The sequence below is a fragment of the Stegostoma tigrinum genome, chromosome 23 (genome assembly GCF_030684315.1).
Source record: "Stegostoma tigrinum isolate sSteTig4 chromosome 23, sSteTig4.hap1, whole genome shotgun sequence".
NCBI lineage: Eukaryota > Metazoa > Chordata > Chondrichthyes > Orectolobiformes > Stegostomatidae > Stegostoma > Stegostoma tigrinum.
Genome location: NC_081376.1, coordinates 12,181,801 through 12,202,114, shown reverse-complemented (window position 1 = coordinate 12,202,114; position 20,314 = coordinate 12,181,801). Strand labels below are relative to the sequence as shown.

At 38.7% G+C, this 20,314-nt stretch overlaps 1 protein-coding gene across 1 annotated transcript in view; it reads right to left on the bottom strand.

Moving 5' to 3' along the window:
* Nucleotides 1-3,150: 3,150 nt before the first annotated feature.
* Nucleotides 3,151-20,314, bottom strand: part of LOC125462215 (actin-related protein 2/3 complex subunit 1A-B) — a 42,528-nt gene continuing 25,364 nt past the window's right edge. Inside the window, exons 5-10 of the mRNA XM_048551968.2 lie at nucleotides 18,909-19,016; nucleotides 13,750-13,962; nucleotides 12,026-12,101; nucleotides 11,093-11,286; nucleotides 6,501-6,591; nucleotides 3,151-3,566 (exon numbers count right to left, since the gene is read on the bottom strand). Coding sequence (XP_048407925.1) covers nucleotides 3,528-3,566; nucleotides 6,501-6,591; nucleotides 11,093-11,286; nucleotides 12,026-12,101; nucleotides 13,750-13,962; nucleotides 18,909-19,016 — 721 coding nt within the window. The 3' untranslated portion in view covers nucleotides 3,151-3,527. The remainder of the gene's footprint in view (nucleotides 3,567-6,500; nucleotides 6,592-11,092; nucleotides 11,287-12,025; nucleotides 12,102-13,749; nucleotides 13,963-18,908; nucleotides 19,017-20,314) is intronic.

The following is a 20,314-nucleotide window of genomic DNA, read 5'->3' as shown; positions in this document are numbered from 1 at the left end:
TAGACAGGACTGAAGACCACAGGCACGTGGAAGGTTCAAATACCTTACAAATTGTAATTAGAGAATGCTAAGGGGCAGTTACATCAGTTTCTAATCTCAGCCAAACGCTTACATCACCTTACAACAGAGCTCCAGGTATTTTTCTGAATCTCTTTACAATTCGTCAATACAAGAAAGCACAGCAAGGGTCAAGAAGTTGATCATTTGTGTGAAATATCAGAATTGGACAGAGGTAGCCATTTTCATCTTGCTGAAAATGTGACTAGTACGCATCGGAACATTTGCGAGAATGCAAATTTTAAACAAGCATGACCATTAATACAAAGAAAAAATGCTGATTGACTGACAAGTTGACTCAGATTGGCCAAGTTCATTTCCACAGGGAACTGCAGGCTCTCAGATCCCAGTTAATTCAAAATAACCAGACAGCTTGAACATGCTCCTTTCGTTTATAGAGAACAGGGCCCTGACTGAGTATGTCATTTCTAGCAAAGGTAAAGCGGCGTCTGTCACTGGGCTACTAATCCAGAAACCCAAACTAATGCTCAGTAACCTGGGTTTGAATCCTGCCATGGCAGATGATGAAATTGGAATTAAACAAAAATAAATCCAGAATTAAAAAGTTAGCCAAGTAGCAACCATGGAACCTTCGCAATTGTTATTTTAAAAATCTGGCTTGCTAAAATCCTTTAGGGATTGAAAGCCGCGATCTTTACCTGATCTAGTCTACATGAGACTCCAGACCCACAGCAACGTGGCTGACTGACAACTGCCCTCCATGCAATTAGAGATGGGTAATAAAAGCCAGAATAGCGAGCGACACAAACGTCCTTTGAATAAATTTTTTAAAAACCATCCATTTTATGTGCTTGACTGATTACTTCAAATTGGTAATAAGCATGACTGTAGCACACTGTGGATTGCCCAGCAAGTGCTACCCAAATACAAAATCACATCTAAAAATACTTTTTCTTTTTGAACTTTTAAAAGGTGCCCTGGTTGAGCACGGTCTGTACTCTGCTCATTACAAAAAGTAAAAGGCATATTGTTTAATTGAGTTTGCCACTTGCAGGGATGTAAAGCCTATGAATCTCCTAACCAATTTGTATCATTTTTTCCTGTTGTATACACTGGTTCAATATTTGAAATTTGCATTGGGTTGTTCTGATGAGTTCAATATGCCTCTTTTCAGCAATATTCAATTTTTTCAGTCAAGAGATGCATTACATAGTGTCTCAAAAAAAAACAAAAGGAGATTGAATATTTTTGAGAAGTTTTGTATCTCAGGTTGTGGACAAGGTTGTAGACTTGCTCACTGAGCTGGTGTGTTTGATTGCAGATGTTTCGTCACCCTGCTAGGTAACTGTAGGAAGTATAGCTGTTTGTGGGTCGTACTCAGACGGGCGACGTTTGTCTCCCCAGGCATATAAATAACAAGAACACCAATGCTTCACCAGAGGCGCATTGACAATGTTACCTAGCAGGGTGACAAAAAGTGCGCATTCAAACACACAGGCTTGGTGAACAAGTCTACAATCTCAACATTGGAGATTGTCACACTGCAATTTTTGAAAACTATTACAATAACTTAAAATGCAGAACTTCACAGTATCATAAAATGCGCATCTCAAACACTCACCCAATGCACCAAATCACTTTCATTCATTTGATTCACTTGACACTCCAAAAGTACTTAGTCATTATAAACAAGGTACATCAAATCTGCTTCAAACTTTTAAAAGGAGAGTCCCATAGTGCAAGATTAAAATAAACTTATAACAGACCAGGGAATAAATTCTCTCCAATTACATGGAAACAAAATTATTTTGATCTACAACTTCACCATTCCAAGCAGTGAGAAAAGCGAGAAAAGCAGAGAATGGGATTACAGTACGTACATCTCACGGATTGGACCTGATTCAAAAACCAAATCTCTTTGGCAATATATCAAAGTGCCGCTGTTAGTTAATTACCCAAATGTGCATTTTCTTTTGCTTTCGTCAGCCCACATTCAGATAAGACTGCAACCTATCTTGAACGTTAAAGTCGGAGTCTTCTGATCTCTGTTGCTGGCCTAGATCAGGCTAAACATTGTCCAATTACCTTTGCAGTTTTTCAGTTCAACTCCCAGGCTAGAAGCTTTCTGAACCAAAACAGAATAATTGAATCCAGGAGCCCTTGTAGACAACAGAATTGGACAGCGCTGAAACCATTGCCTCTTTTCTCAGGGTGTAGGTTGCCAGGCAAGGTGAAAGGATAGCAGATTGGTGAGGAATGTTGGTGCTACATGTGGGTGATGGGTTCACATGCCAGTTTAAGTGGGAAAGGGGAAGCAGTCCAGTCCCATTTGAGAAGGTGGGGGCATTGGGTTTGGACAAAGTGTCAGGACCAGGCAGTCTGGGTTTCCTGGGAATTCTGCTGGTTCGGTATGTGCGAATGTGCATCTGTATGAGAGATGTCTTGCTGGGTGAGGTCAGTTTTATACCCACCCAGCAGTCAAGACAGGTCATAATTCCTTTTCTGTCCCAAATAACGATCTTAAAAATATGGAATCTCCTGATGTCTCACTCTAACCCGAAGTTGGGGACATTTTCAGAGATTGCAGATACTGGGTAACTGCCCAACAAAATTGCCAATTTTCCAGTCAATCTTTGCACAGTCAGCTGTATCAGAACCTCTCCATGGTTCTGACACCCAATTCCCAAAGACAATCCACCGATCAGAAAAGCTGCAACAGTTTCCAAACTCAGTCACTAGAAAATTCTCATCAGTGCCATTTTCCCAGGAAAGCTTCTGCTTGTTTATAAGCCAGTATTATGCCACTCAGTAGTGATGGGTGTGAAGACATCTGAAGTTCAGTGGAAGGATGTCAGGTCATTTCGCTCTGGATCCCAATAATAAACAATCAGATTGTGCCTTATAGTCCTGCAGACCTACAAACTTGAATATTCGATTAACAAGATACTGAATCATCCATCACCAGGCACATCACACTACACTTTGTACTCTGAAAGTACTGCACTCACCTCCTTTAACATGAGTATATACATCATTCTCCAGAAAAAAGCACATTTTCTTCAATTGCTTCTTTGGCAACTTATTGAATTCACAACATTTAAACGGACAAAAATAAAGAGGCACATCCACAGCCAAGTTTTGTAGTGTTTATTTTCTAGCAGACACACTACATAAAAGTCCCCTTAAATTAGTGTACATAATCACCCTTTATAGGGCATGTCCCTCAGAATGCCGTAGAAACTGCTTTGAAGGCAGCTTTAGCTAAGAAGAAAAGAAAAAGAAAGAACCCACTTCAAACCAATTCCTTTAAAAAAAACAAAAAGAAACAATTCCCAGAATGATAAAGCGGTGGAGCATTGATTTCATTATTTTTCAGTGCCTTTCCTGATTTTCCTTTTGAGGATTTTCTCACCAGCTCTGGTCAGCTGCTGCTGGGAGGGCGGGGGTGTGGGGGGGGAGCTCTTCTTTTCTCATGGTGTTTTGTCTTGCTAGATCACAAGGACTTCTGTTCACATGATTCGCACACCTTGGATTGAGGATTCCAGAGACTGAAAGCAAAGAGAGTTCAAAGTGAGTGCAAGGTTACAGCAGACAAGAACAGCCAGATAAAAACTCGGAAGGAAAGGAGGGAGCAGGACATTTGCAGACTATAAAGTTTGCCTGTGGTGACGGAATCGTAATTTGAAGGGAAAGGTGATATATCAGCAGTATACCACACAAATTAAAGATGTAACATCTCAAAGAATGAAGTTTAATGATTACATTTGCAGTGTGATGGACCATAGTTAATCAAAAAAAACAATTACTTCATTTCTGAATTACTGAAACCTAAATGAATCCCTCTCCAATATAATCTTCTATAAATTACATTTTATTTAGCCCATTTGCAGCCTCTCAAGCATATTTCAGCTTCCCAGTGACACTAGAAACAGCTGCCCATAAGATCATATTTGTTTTCTGCCCTCCACCAAATCCATTTGGACTTGCTCCAACTGATGGATTTGTTAATCCAGAGACCCAAGTAACATTTTGGGGTCCTGGGTTTGAATTCTGCCATGGCAGATGGTGAAATGTGAATTCTATAAATATCTGGAAAGAAGAGTTTAATGACCACAGTGAATCCATTGCTGTTTGTTGGAAAAACTCATCTGGTTCACTAAATGTCCTTTAGGGAAGGAAACTGCCATCCTTACCTGGTCTGGCCTACATGTGACTCCAGACCCACAGCAATGTGGTAGACTCATAACTGCCCTCTGGGCCTTGCTAGTGAATGAATAAAAAAATTTAAGCAAACAAAGAATTACCTATGTTTTGCGGAATTGTGGTTATATGTTATAGACTTTCTGTAGGAAAGAAAACTATTTGGCTCAGATCATTACTAAGGGCTTTGCTTTAATGGATGCTGTTTTATGGCTCAAGCTAAAATAAAAGAAACAGCTGTGTTTTAGAAAGGTAACATGTGTAATAGGCTACATGTATTAGTTTGCCTTGTAAGTTTCAGCTTTAATTTGCTTTAGGTACCAACAGTTATTGTTGAGTCACATGGTTCTTGCAGGTAAGGGAATTAATACATTTTTGAGAAAATTTAGATGCATTTGGAATGATAGTTAAATCAGTCAGAAATGACACAATATAGTCTAAGTGGATGAATCAATTGTTCATTGGAGACATATTGTCTTGGTAAATAAATATAGAATTGGTGAGGTAAAAAGGGACAAGCTGTTGCTAAAGTGATGATCTTACAAAAAACACGTTGGCATTTTAGAAAATGAACAAGTAAACAGTAGAAAGTGGTATTAAGATGATCGGTACTGTTAAAGAAACCAAATCAGAAATTATGCATAGTCTAGCTCACCAATTCAAGAATCACTATGGCTTATTCCTGCATGAACTGCTCAATTGGGGTTCATGATGTCTTTGATTGTGCACAGAGTGTACTGGTTACTGAGTGTTAATAAGGTCTGGGTTTTTATGGTTCAGTGCACAATAAGGAAGATCTAAGGTAGAAGAAATTCAGTCAAAAGAACAGGAGACCTGTCTCCAGCTAAACCAGTGTTGCAAGTTAGTGTGCTAATGGGGATAGGCTGAATTTTTTTTTCCATTTTTACTATCATATATAATAAATTCTGAAAACTTGTGAAAGCATATCTGCACCAGGAATGAGTCTTTAACTTTTCAGAATTAGTAAATTTTAGATTGGCTCTTCAAAATCTGGCTATAATTATACATGATTTAGGTCTTCCAATTAAAGTGAACCCTAAAGTTTTACACAATGTTCCCCTCCTTTCATAGTGAGTTTATTAACCTCAAACCAAAAACAGAAAATCAATCCGCATAGGAGACATAAAAATTCATACTTGTGGCTTAAAACATTCATTCTCACCTTTTCACAAGTTGCTTGCAGTTTTAGACACTGAGCAATCCCTGCCTTTTCTGATACTTTAAATGTATACCTTTGATTATTGATCTCACTCCCAATCAAGTTACAAAGTCAAGACCCATACAAAAGACTAGTGAACATACTTTAAGCTGGTGAGTGATACTAAAGTGGCAGAGGCAACCAGGTTATTCTTGCAACTGTAACTAATCTGAGGCCATGCCTGCTTGTCAAGTAACGCAAAATATTCCATAGCACTGAGCAAAGTTCAGTACCCTTTGGGAATCAGTGTACTGCCTGGTCAACCGTGATCCAAACTGATTAACTGGACATTCATTTTATTACTATTTGTGGGACTCTGTACAAATTGATGGCTATGTTTGCCTACAAAACAATGTTAAAACCACCCAAAAATAAGCAACTTGCTCCAGTGTTTTAGGACTGTTTAAGGATGTAAGAGACACCTCGTAATTCCACCTTCCTTCACACAGTTTTTACTTCAAAGAAGCAGTTCTTCAAAACATTTCAATCTCTCAGCTTTCATCCAAAATAGGAGATAGCAAGAGCTGCAGATGCCGGAGTCAGAGTCAATACAGTGTAGCGCTGGAGGAACGCAGCAGGTCAGGCAGCATCAGAAGAGCAGGAAAGTTGACATTTTCGTCGGAACGTCAACTTTCCTCCTTCTCTGATGCTGCCTGACCTGCTGTGTTCCTCCAGCTCCACACTGTATTGACTCTATCCTCCAAAATATATTTATCAGAATTCTATTCTTTAGCATCCATAACTTACATTTTCAGTTTTGTCTGTTTAAGATTTTGGGCAGAAGACAATCTTAAAGTAAAAAAGAACTCTACACAACAACTGGGTGCTTAGTGGGTCAAGGATGCGAACACAATTTTATGGTTAATACCGATATTTCTTAAATCATCCAAATCCTTAAAGTTTATTTTAACTCTGAGTAAACTGCTAACAGAGCATTTAAAATGTTTTTCGCATCAACTCCAACCACGTGAGTTTCTAAACAATGCACACATTGTAAAGTGCTTAGGAACATTCCTTGTGGTTGAAATCTACTGAAACCCACTTGAAATGAACAGAACTTCACCTTCAAATCCCAAATTGTCATCGCGCCATCGATACCAGTAGTGCAAAACTTCCGACAATCTCGCTTATCACCTTCATATACTGAGACTTGGCTGGGGAGAGAATAACGGAATTCAAAAGAAATACATACACACTTTTCAGTCCAGTTAAATATCAGGAATCTAGAAATAGGTTTTTTTTTAACTTCAGCTATAACGGGTTTGATATCACATTTGGACGCACAGTACAAGCTCCCAGCCATTCAGCTTGCCAAATCCGTAATAGCAGTTATGCTCCAAAGTAATGTCTTGTCTCATTTTACCTTCGCTAACCCAGAATAAGTTACAGTGAATTATACAGCATGAAACTAACCAGGCAGAGTATTTTAGACCTTAAAGCACCTAATGAGATAGGATTAATTAATAATCTCAGAGTAAATTATCATCTGGGAAGAGTAAAACAAATAAATTTACGCTTATTTAAGGGCAAAACTTAAATTAGTGCTGTAACCTTTAAATAAAGACAACTGCAAGAATATGAGGGCACAGTTGATTAATGTGGACTGGGAAATAGATTAAAAATGTATAAGCGGTGGCAGACATCTTAAAAGACATTTCATGACATTCAAAGGGTATGGGGTAACCGAAACACACAGGAAACTTTCAATTAATTGGACACAGCCAGCATGGATTCATGATGGTAGGTGATGTCTGACAATTCCATTTTTCTCAAGAGGTAGTGGTCACGGGAATGTCTATGAACATTGTTTGAACGGACTTGCAGAAGGCATTTGAAAAAGTCTGACATAAAAGTCTGACAGAAACTCTCAGAATTGAGGGCAAATTACAGACATGTCTGGGAATTTGTTTGAGTGGGAGGCAGCAGAAACTGGGATAATGAGTGCTAAAATTAGCAGGCTGTGACAAGTGATGTCCTACAATGATCTGTACTAGGGTCTTAATTATTCACATGCTTTATTAACAACTTGGATAATGGCATAGAAAAAGTCATGTATCCAAATTTGCTGATAACACAAAATTAGTGACAATGTAGACGAGAGCATAAGATTCCAAAGCGATACTGACAGACTATGTAAATGGGTAAAATTGTGACAGATAAAGTTCAATCTAATTGTGAGGTTATCCGTTTTAGACTAAAAGATAGGTTCAGGTGCACAGATCTCGAAAATGTCACAAACAAGTACAAAATATAATCAAGAAAGTGAATGGAATACTGGCCTTTATATCTAAAGGGCTGGAGCATAAGGATACTGAAGTTATGCTGCAGTTATATACAACGCGGGTTAGAAGCCACTTGGAGTACTAAGAGCAGATCTGGGTACCACATCTTAGGAAGGATACATTGGCTTTGGAGGGAGTACAGTATAAGTTTATAAGAATGATATCTAGACATCAGGAGTTAAGCTATGAGGAGATTAAACAACTCAGACCTGTTTTCTTTGGAATTTAGAAGGTTAAGGGGTGATCTGATTGAAATCTTCAAGATATGAACAGGAAAAGTCATGGTGGATAGAAGTAAACTGTTTCCATTGGTTGGGGATTCTGGAACTAGAAAGCATCGTCTGTGAATTAGAGCCAGACCATTCAGGAGAGATGTTAGTAAGCCATTCTACATGCAAAGGGTGCAAGAACTCTGCCACAAATGGCAGTTGATGCTTGGACAGTTGTCAACTTTAAATGTGAAACAGATAATACCTTTGCTTAACAAAAATTTAAAGGATATAGGCAAAAGGAAGGTATATGGAGTGAGGCCACAGATATCAGCATGATCTCATTGAAAGAGGGTCTGAGATGGACAGACAATCCATGGCTAACAAAGGGTCTTAAAGATGGTTATAAAATGGAAAGAAAAATCATATAACGCTGCAAAGATCAACACTAGGCTATAAGATGTAGCAGGAATAAAACACAGCTTTACACTAGTGAGAAAACATGGGACTACTGCTTTTTGGATTCCATCATCTGATTTTAATCCCTGGGACTTCAAATGAATGAAAATGGTTTTAAAGAAGAAAAACAGACTTAAAATGTTACAACAATTAGGTGATCACACATTAACAAAGCTTCATAAAATCATCATGGAACAAAAAAAACCAAACAATTTTATTAAGACACAAACTATTCTACCTCGTCAGTCTGTCTTAAGAAACTCTCCTCTCTCTGATAAGTTTCATATATTGGAGATAAATGATATTACTTGCATTAATCAAGCTTAGAATGAACTTAATTATAAAAATGCACAAACAAACCTGCATTTCAAGGACCAGCTTTTGACGGAGGATTGGAAATAGGTATGAGACTGAAGAGGTCTCTCACTAAAGACAAAGTACGCTATGGCAAAACACAGGCAAATGTCTGGCCACCGAAAACTTTGAAAACTACAATATTTGCTAAGCTGAAGATTCAAGACAAGGTACTAATAAAAAAAAGTGGTTTCATTTTAAATCCTGCTCTTTAAACAATGCATTTTTCATCTTCCTTTTGTACTGCACACTTTTTTTACTTTTATAATAGTAGGCAATAGCTACCATTGTTAATGCCACTTTGAATTCAATCATCAGAGTCTTGGACCAGTATGTTGAGCATCAGAAAAAGTTAATTCATTCCCCTAAAACTCTTTTCAAGACAAAGTCCAAACTCAAAATAGTGCTGTATAATATTAGGCCTAATTTAAGCTAGCTACACAGTGTGTCAGCTTTAAGAGTTCGAAACTTCCAACTCATTTCTTCACACACACGATAACAGGTAAATCCAGTGACTAAACTGGATTCATGTTGCTTTTCTAAATGTCTCCAGTATTTCAGTTAGAAAATGGAATAGGAAAGAACTGTAGTGTCATCTAATACATTCCAGTTCACTCTCTATGGATCCAATCATACCCAGCTCCTCATGGAAAAATGGTTTGGTTACTGAACCTCTGAAGTGTTTAGCCAATTCCAAATATTAAGTTTGGACTTAAAATGTTATCACTGAACGGCTTTTAATAAAATTGTTTGCTTTGTTGCCTGACATTTGAAATCCATACCATTTATGATATTGGGTACCCGAGTATTGATAATATAAGCATATCTTGGAATAGAAATGAAAATCACAATGGTTGAGTGCTCAATCTTGTTATGTTTCAACCCTGGTTGTTTGCTCATCAAAAACATTAACCATATAAATTTCAAAGGTTTCAGTCTTCAAATTTTTACAGAACTTAGTTAAGGTTTATTGGCGTAGTGGGTAACATTTCCATGTATGGGCTAAAGGCTTTGATTCAAGGGCCACTCCAGGATTTAAAGGCTAAGGAAAGTGTGTTTGTAACATGCCTAAACTGGTTGAGTATCAACTTTCAAACCCTTCTCACATACACCAACAGCAAGCAGTAAGAATAGGACAGACTCCTGATCAGTAATGCGATGGAAAGAAAATTGACACCACTATCATTACCAAGCATAGCTTGGGGGTGATAACATGCATGTAAAAATCAATACTGCCATAATAGCTCAGACTTCTTGGGAATTGGTTTATTGAGTTTGCTGGGTGACCAGTGTGGACCAGGTTGGTGCCAATTGATCCCTATTCCGGTTCAACTGAGAAAACAAGCTGTCGATGCTGTGAATCAAATATAAAAACAGAAATCGCTGGAAAAGCTCAGCAGGTCTGGCAGCATCTGTGACCCTTCCTCAGAGCCCAGGCTTTGAGGAAGCATCACTCGACGCAAAATGTTAACTCCGATTTCTGTCAATAGATGCTGCCAGACCTGCTGAGCTTTTCCAGCGATTTCTGTTTTTGTTCCTGATCCAGTTCAGTTGGATTCAGGACTCATCTCCTTACACTACTTGTATTGGAAGTTATCAAACTTCAGGTGCCTTTGAGCAGAGAACTGACAATTACAATAAAGGACAATGATAGTTTGGGTAAACCCACAACTCAAAAATTTAAGTATGAAATAATCATAATTCTGTTTAAGGGGTTTGGAATTCAAGGTAGCGAACTCTTTTTGGTAATCTCAGCTGTCCATTCAAATTTCTGTCATTTCTCCCATCCGTCTTCTCATCTCAATTCACTTCAAACTACCAGATAAAAGAGGGGTAACACCATTTGCTCCATAAAATAACATCATTTCAATATAGTACTGCCAATGATGCTCAAGACTGCCAGGTACCAGATGAATGAGAACAATGTTGTATTTTGCTTGCTGCCATCTCAATGACTCCGATGAGTTGGAGTGATAATGGGAACAGATGAAACTCAACATAATTGAAGCGAGGTGTTCTAACTGGAAAGAAATTCATCAAACTGCCTATTTGGAGACGATATTTCCAATCCACAAAACACCTATAAACATTTCAAAGAGATTGCCGGAGATAGTGGGTCAGGCAGCACGGGGAAAGAGTTAACATCTAAAGCCCAGCATGACTCTTCAGAATATGAAGATGACCTGTTGAGTTTCCAGCATCTGAAGTACTTTGCCTTAATTAGGACCTATAAACACAAATTAAATTAATTTTGACAAAATATCAAAACTCAGCCCAATAAAATATACTTGCAAATGGGGCTTCAAGGTAGTTTGGCTGAAAAGCCACTAATCTGACTTGCTCAAACTTACGTGATGCTGTTCTGGTGGAGAGTCTCAAGCGTGGTATTTCGATCCTCTGTGGTTGCCCTTCTATCCAGATTGTGGAAGCGCTGCATGGCAGACATATTGCGCTGAATGCTCTGCTTTGGAATGTCTAGCTTGGAGATGTAGGTCAAAGAACCACGATCATCATACATGAACAGCATCGGACAGCAATCATGGCCCTAGAGAGACACGGAAAGCTGTAGAACAGGCTATCCAATTTAATGCTTAGCATGGACAAATGTGCATTATTTTAGAATCTAAAACTAAATCCTCTATACTACCATGTGGATCTACTTTTAATCTGAAACTAAATGGACAATGTCAATCTTGTACATGCTTAAAATCTGATCTCCTTATTAATGTTTAACGATCTTACTTTAAAGAAAGCACTGGCAAGCAATACTGCTAGTAGGTTCAGTGTGCTTTACATTCCTCCTCCTCCCCAGACTTCTGACATTAGACCTGAAGATTTTCACCCCTACTGGGGTAAGGGATCCCAATCGGTTGCATCTATTCAGTTGTAAACCGTAATGTGGAAGCCTTGACACCAAGTCATCAGACTTCTTGTCAGGGCTGACATCCTGGTCGAGTGCAAACCAAGCATCCCATATGTGATATGATATGTATTTCTCCTAACAGCGAGCAATACAACATGCTAAATCTCTCCATTCTCACCCGTCCTCCTTCCTCCCTGTTCCAGGTGCCGGTGATGGGTTATATACCCCAAGTGATACAATTTTTCTTTGACTTTTCCATGTCAGATTAGGTTCCTTACTCTTACTTTGACATTCCAGTATGAATAACTAGACATGGTAGCAAATACTATGTTCAAGACTTTTAAATAAAACTGTGGACTATACAATACAAAAACTTGAGCCATTCTCAGATATTTCTAGCACGAAACCAGGTTGTACTCACTGCTGCCACTATGTTATTCTCAGAGACAAAAATCACACTCAAGAGGGGGAGAAATTCGGTCTTCGTTTGAGAAACCCTATAAAGAAAGGTTACACTTTAATTCTACCTGCTTATCTTTTATGCTTCCTTAGCCAGTACTTATTCACCTATTTCCCTTTTATTCTACATTTGAAAGAATTAACACTACTTTAGTTAAAATCGTTCACCTAATTTTTCTCCTGAAGGTACAAGCCCTTATTATGATAGTAATCTGAGGGCATGGCTAATCCTCTGATAAGAATGCAGCTAGACAGAAGTTACTAGCTGATCGTTCAGCTAAGGAAAGCATCACAAGGGCAATATTCTGTTTCTTTTCTAGGCATAGACACACGCATACTTTTCTACTGAGGTCACTGGAGCATTCAGAAGCAGATGCTCTGGTTTTTTTTTCCTCCTGTCTCTAACCAAGAGGAATTTAAGATAAACGTAGACAGCTAAACCACCGTTTCAGTCAATCTTAGGTAATTCAGGACATGTCAGGCACTTTCTAGTTTAAATGGTTTTGTTACATTTCAAAATAGAATAAAAGACCTAACTGACATTTCCTTAATTTCAGAATTGAACTGAACAGGTCTATCAGTCTCATACTATCAGACTGTTAATAAGGTTCTGTTTTGTGCTCATAAGCACTGATTGTATTCAGACAACAAAAAGGCTGTCTTGCGTGTATTGAACAAACATATTCCTGCAAAATATTTTGATTTAAAAATAGTTAATTTTAACCATATGGAGACTCTTGAAGCAGGATCTCATTCGCTGCCCACCACTCAAGAGATGTCAATTACAAAAAAACCACATCATTACAAAGATGATAGAACATGAGATTTTACAGCAGCATTACAGATCCTAGGAACAATATTAAGTGATAGATTATCAATTTTCAAGCCCACAGCATGATTTCTTAAACATCCCTCATTCTGTCCTGAAGTTGCACCAGCTGCTTGGAATGTAGCAAGGCTTAGATTTATGGTTGACACCTTAAAATAGACAGCTTAGGAACAGGTAAATAAGAACGAGAAACCTACTCAAAAGGGTTAAAAGAAAAGGGTTAAAAATAAAATTGCTTTTTCAAGTTCACATCTGGCAATAGTATGCTTGCCTTTCTGTAACAACAGGGACTGTTTTGGTCCAGACTACTACCTTTTTTTCTTGCTATTAGACTGTGCAAGTTTACATGGCAACCTACTGACACCATGTGGTGTAAACATGAAGAACACATGAACAAACTGTAAAATTCAACAATGCAATGCAAAACCAATTGCAATACTTTATTTAAGAATAATCCTCTGTATTCAAAATGAACGGTGCAATTAATGTGAGGTTACTTTGCACAAACACATTTTCTTTCCATAATTGCTGAACTGAATTATGGCATCCCAAATATAAACCAGCAAATTTGAATACACTTGAATCTTGCAATCAACACACGCAAAGTAACCTCAAGTTATCAATGCAATGAAGCACTAAGAATGCCAAAGGCCGACATTACAGGACACAATTACACCATCAAAGTATCAAAATCACTATGCAGATTTGAAATAGAAGTCAAAGGAGTGGTGATTCATGAATACATTTAGATTCAAACTCTGTTTTTCCTGCGTTTGTCTTTCATGCTTTTCAAATTACATTTTGAGATTAGCACGATCCTTCCTTCACCAGAAAATAAGAGACTCAGTGGCACTTACGACAAATTTTTAGCAGCATCGACAACAGATACAGTGCTATCGTGGCTGACCCACGCCAAGCGATTTCCTGTGGCAGAGAAAGATACACTGTGGACCCAACCACCACTACCGGCACCCCCAAATTCCGCCATCATTTGTCCAAAAGGCATTTTGGAACCCCAGGGTGTGGCAGAAGGCTTTGTGTCTACTTCTTTGATGTAAGCAGAAAAAACTCTTGAAGAAAATAGAAATAGAATTGTCAGAAGGATTGCTGAAGGAGGGTTAATTGCCTTCCGCACAGTCATATAAAAGATAAAATAGCATCACAAAAGTTACTGATACATTACAAAGTACTTGGTGCAAGTCAGGAGAGCTTGTAAAATAATGTGTTCATAAAATGCAAGCATTTACTGTAAGACAACCTCACTCCTGAAAGTACTGTTGCCCCTAAAATCTCTCACCTTTCCTAGAACTCCATGTTTGATTCCTTCCAATTAGGATAATGCCCCTGCCATAGTACCAGAAATGGGTTTCAACCCTGGTTACTGTGACAGGCAAATGAACGTTCCTCATCCTCTCAACTTTGCATACAGTCATTACTGCAGTTAATCACATCATTGTCATCCAATTTCTCTTCAGTTTTATACATTTGGTGGTGGTGGTGTGGGGGGCGGGTGAGACTGCACTCACCCATCTCACCACAACCAATCATCGCTAGTTTCTTTTCTCATTTCAGCACTGTTACTACTGGCGTGTGCCAAGGACCTATCCTCATAAGCCCTATTTCTCATCTAGCCTTTCAATATCAACCATTACTACAAGGTCAGTTTCCATATGTACAGTGACAGCCCCAACACTTCTTGGACTACCACCTCTGTAAACTCCATCACTGTTTCAGTTTTGTCTTGTAATGCCTGCGAAGCACGCTGAGACATAACTACTTTAAAAGGGGTTACATAAATACAAGTTATTAATTTCTGCTTTAAGACAGTAGGCCAGATTGGGACTGACATAAAATATATGAGATCACTTCACTTGCGCTTCTGTAAGAGGTTTTAGAAATTTTCAGCTAACGTTACCTGTTAAACTCTATTTCACTGATTAAATGTCTCAGAACCCATAAAGGTCAAATTAAAGCAACACTTGTATGAAAAACCTGCAAATTTAATTTCAGTCACTTTTGTTAAAATGTTTAGCTGCTACTATTTAATCCTTTCCAGGCAACACTCCTCTTACAGCTGAAAAGGATGAAGCATCGAGAGTACAATGTTTACAAGCACCTCCCAGTCGCAAACCATTTCCACTCCCCCTCCCATTCTCTTGATGACATGTCCATCATGGGCCTCCTGCACTGCCACAATGATGCCACCCGAAGGTTGCAGGAACAGCAACTCATATTCCGCCTGGGAACCCTGCAGCCATATGGTATCAATGTGGACTTCACCAGTTTCAAAATCTCCCCTTCCCCCACTGCATCCCTAAACCAGCCCAGTTCATCCCCTCCCCCCACTGCACCACACAACCAGCCCAGCTCTTCCCCCCCACCCACTGCATCCCAAAACCAGTCCAACCTGTTTCTGCCTCCCTAACCGGTTCTTCCTCTCACCCATCCCTTCCTCCCACCCCCAGCCGCACCCCCAGCTACCTACTAACCTCATCCCACCTCCTTGACCTGTCCGTCTTCCCTGGACTGACCTATCCCCTCCCTACCTCCCCACCTACACCCTCTCCACCTATCTTCTTTGCTCTCCATCTTCGGTCCGCCTCCCCCTCTCTCCCTATTTATTCCAGTTCCCTCCCCCCATCCCCCTCTCTGAAGGGTCTAGGCCCGAAACGTCAGCTTTTGTGCTCCTGAGATGCTGCTTGGCCTGCTGTGTTCATCCAGCCTCACATTTTATCAACATATTAAGTTTGTTGTGCACATCAGCATTTAATCATTCATCCATATAGGTTTCTCAGCAGGAATTTCCCAGTTTTTGAACTGCAACACATTCACAATTGCTGTACAGTTCCACCTCCAGATGTCCGTAACAACAGCATCACTAATACAGCGTAGGAAACTTGCGTTGCCTTGACTCAGATCAACACCGTGAAAAACTGATAAGAAAGGATCGAAGTTTTAAGCATCCTTTCCACTGGAAAAATTTAAAAACTTTTCCAATTCTAAACTTCATGAAAATTTTTAAAATAAAAACTTAAAAACATTTTAATATTTATGGAAGTGTCATTTGCTCATTTGATAACTCACAGCACTAATTTTATTAATAGCTTACAAACTTTTTCAATATCAACATTTAAATTGGAAAACTTGTTTAAAAAAATCATTTTCTATTTCTCACACCATCATGGGGTGCCTCAACTGCAGCTTTCTAGGCTGTCTTGGTTTTGGAGACATGTTTGCAGGTGGCAAAAATGACACAGCAGGATACGTCGAATGTGAAGTTTTGAGAAAGATGGAATTCGAGGACAAAGAAGGGGGCATAAATTGAAAATAGCCTCAAGGTGATCAAAAAAAGACAAATTTAGAAGGAATTTCTTTTAATGCATCAACGTACAAGGTGTTTAGTAGGCACGGGTACTGATTGTAGTAGGCAGCTTTGATCATTAGGATGAAGCTTCATGCATTCATGAGGGAGAAGAAAATAAAGAGTTAAGGGGGCGGGGTGAAATAAATGGAATAAGAGGAGGCTTGTGTGGAATTTAAAACATAACATAAGATATAAGAGTAGAATTAGGCCATTTGGCCCATTGTGTTTTCTTATGTGATCGTGGCTGATTTATTTCCCAACCTGGTTCCCCCACCTTCTACCCGTAAACCTTGATCCCCTTACTAAACAAGAACCTCTCTGTCTTAAAGACACAATGACTTGGCCTGCACAACCTCCTGTGGTAATGAGCTTCACAGATTCACTTCACTTTGACTGAAGAAATTACTTTTGTTTCAGTTGTAATCAGTTGAAGCTGTTCTCTCAAGTCCCAGTCTTTCGTACTAGTGAAAACATCTCCACATTCACTCTATCCAGGCTTATCAATACTTCAAGCTTCAAATGAGATCCCCCGCTCATCCTTATGACTCAAAGTTCAGATCAAGAATCTTTAACCACTGCTCATACGACAAGCCCTTCATTCCTGGAATTATCTTTACATACCTCCTCTGGATCCCTTCCAAGGGCAGCACATCTCTTCTAACTAACATCGACTAACATTCATGGTGGCCTGAATAACTTTTGCCTACACTATACTTCCACCCACTCAGCTTTTATGCCATTCTTTCAGTCTCAAAGTCCTGTATGTCTGTTCTGACGGCATCACCTTGATCAGTTGATCGACTGTCTGCTTTTAGGAACACAGGCATTGAGGAAGGAAAATGTCAGATGAATCTTGTGAATGTGAGGAAGAGTGAAAATTGGAAGCAAAATTGATGAGTTTTTCAATTGAAGAGAAGAACAGGAAATAATACCAACACCATGTTCAATTTGGACAGCAACTGTTGGTAATAATTCCACTTCCTCTATTTACACCTCCAGAATTATCTTGTTTCTTAAGGAGTATCATTACTATCTCCTTTTGACATTTAAATCAGTCATGCCTCACCCTCCCTCTCTCTTGTTCCTTCCTCCCGTCTTTGCACTTGTTTAGAATCAGTTGTAGGTTTAACAACTTCTAACTGTGGAAGAAGGTAACTAGACACGAAATGCTCATTCTGTTTCTTTCAGTTTCCACAGACGCTGCATGACGTGTTTTGTGTTCATTGCATTTTCTGGTCCCATTTCAGATTTCAAGAGACTGCAATATTTATTCAGTTATTAACTTTCATATCACTTTTCCAATACTGTACTTGCAAATAAAATATAATACTGGATTATCAAGTGATGCATAACATTAGATTTTGTTTTTAAAATTCTTCTGCATCTATTTGTTCTTTGTGACCGACTTATTCCTCTAACGCTGTAATGCTTCCACAGCAATATACATTTCAGCAAGAAAAAAAGGAAAATTAAGGGCTTAAATTAGCAATTCACCTTCGGTGTTCACATTATTCTTTGAAGCATAACGCAGGAAATTCTATGAAGTCTTAAGCAATTAGGTGGAAAATTATGAGATGCATATATTGCTAAAACCTCAGATTACAACTAAGATTCTCAGTAGACTGCAGGAAGCAAGAGATTTATGGATATTGGATAATGGGCCAAAAGAAACCAAATTAATGTTTCGGCTTTACAAATTGCAGTATGGAATGCTAACAGTTAGGCGTTGGCGAAGTGGTAGAAACTATTATTTATGCCAATTAATCACACTGTTGGGGAAATGACAACAGGCCATAAGATGGTGCATTATATGCTCACAAGCTGTAACAGAAGAGATGATTTAGTTTGATACCTACGGCGTATTTACTACAGCAGAGACATTTAAAGGGATTTAAGAGAACCACTTCAAGTTTTGAAAGGGTTTAAAGCGTGAGTGGGAAGACTTATTTCCTCTCTGATTAGTTTATACCAGGAAAATAACAGAAACTGTACGAGAAAAAGTTAGGGAGACCAGAAAAATAATTGTAAGAGAAGTGATTACTGAAATAGGCAATGATGTTAAAGAGAGAATTTGATAAAGAACAGAAAGAATGAGAAATCGCACAGGAAAGGAAAACTGAAATGGGATGACAGTTAATAACTGCTGAAGGAAAACCTGTACCACAGGCAGTGGCTACATTTCTAAAGATCGAACCCGACCGGAAGTGTCAACTTTCCTGCTCCTCTGCTGCTGCCTGGCCTGCTGTGTTCCTCCAGCTCCATGCTTTGTCATCCCTGACTCCAGCATCAGCAGTCCTTACTATCTCACAATGATGGTAGAATTATTTCAATCTTGCATAATGGCTATGGATATCAAGGGCAAAACTGTTTAGGTTTCCAGCATCTGAATGATCTGTTCTCCCAAAGGAAAATGTTAGTGACTATAACAATCAGAGCTTGACTCTAGGAATTTGGGACCTAATCGTGATCCTTAAATTGCATTGTTGTCTTCATTTAAAGCTTTTCAAACAATATAAGTGTTATGTTTCTTCAAAATAGGCAAGAAGATGTCAGAAATGAATTTAGAGGCAGTACACGATTTTAATATCTGGCCAAACTTTAGCATTTCTAAGGTATATAAAAACCTTAAACAGAAGCTGCAGCATCTCTCACCTGCATTTGAAGTCACACGAGCCTGCTGCCAGTAAGACATTATTGGGATGCCAGTCAAGGCTAAGGATAGTAGAACGAATTGGCTTCTTGATGTGTTTACTCACCCACCTAAAACAGAGAACCACAGCTAATTTTGTTAACGCTTAGCAGATGCATTCTTGCTTAAATACAGCATAAATTTTACCAAAAAATGAAATTTAGGACCTTGAAATTTCAACCTATGGGTCTAAAAATCCCTCTGTGGTCAGTACTCTGTTGCTTTCAAATTTCTGGTTTGCATAGCCTAAAAGGGCAAAATAGGGCCAAGACCAAGAGGGCAGATAGGCTCAGTTCCCAGACTTCAGCCAGTGTTGGGCAAGCAGTGAAGACTTGATACACAACAGCCTCAGATTAAATTTCTATCCTGTCCTTTAGTAAAGCATGCATGAGCTCAGCAAATTCCTTGGAAGGTGCAGGTGAAAAAACTCTGAATAACTGCAGACATAAATCTATATCCCCTCATGATGCTGTGCAGCAGCACAAACTTACATGCTGTAAATCAACCACAAAAGAAACTGATTATGAAACAATCAGTAGGAAAACATGGATGTCATGTTGGGAAGACGTCAAATTTGCAGTGATGGGGCATTATTGCAGAAGTAAAGCAAACACAAAGGGTTCTGTTTAAAAATAGAACATGGGTCAATGACCAGAAGTCAGGCAGTGAGAGAGGTGGAAAATGAACATAATAGCTGGAAACTAAACGCTGCTAAGATACAACACATAAAACAGGATTTGAAAGTATTAATGGCCACGTAATTGTAATCAATAGTACAGTGTTGTCCAGCAGTAATGAAAGATCACTAAATCTTCAGGTAAAAACCAAGAGATTTAAAAAAAGACATGTACAAGACATTTCAATGGCTGCACATGAAAAACAGTGCAACTCCAGATTCTGTACCATAGCAAGAATATCCACAATTTGCAAACAGGACAGAAAATGCAACCAAATTGAATTTTTTTTAAAGAGGCAGTGGATCCATGAAGGAAGACTGAAATTGGGATTATATGCAGAAGGCAAGTTTCTACAGTGATATTAATCAATCATTCTTAAGGTAATAAAGAATTTAAACTGCCACTCTACATTTGAGATTGCCACAAACTCCACAACTGGGATGTGGACTTGAGATAGAATCTAAACTGCCCAGACAGAAAGGTATTGTGGAACCTTTTTAAGAGAAATTGGCCAGATACTTAAAGTGAATGTTTGTTCAAGTAGTATTCAATTAAAGGGTTCAGAAAAGTGGACTACAGCATCTTTCCCATTCCTATACTTTCCAAGAATGATTCAAATTAAGTAAATTTTGATTAACTATTTAAGCAATCTAAGCAGTGTCAAGGCAGTGAGCATCGAGCCAAACAAATCA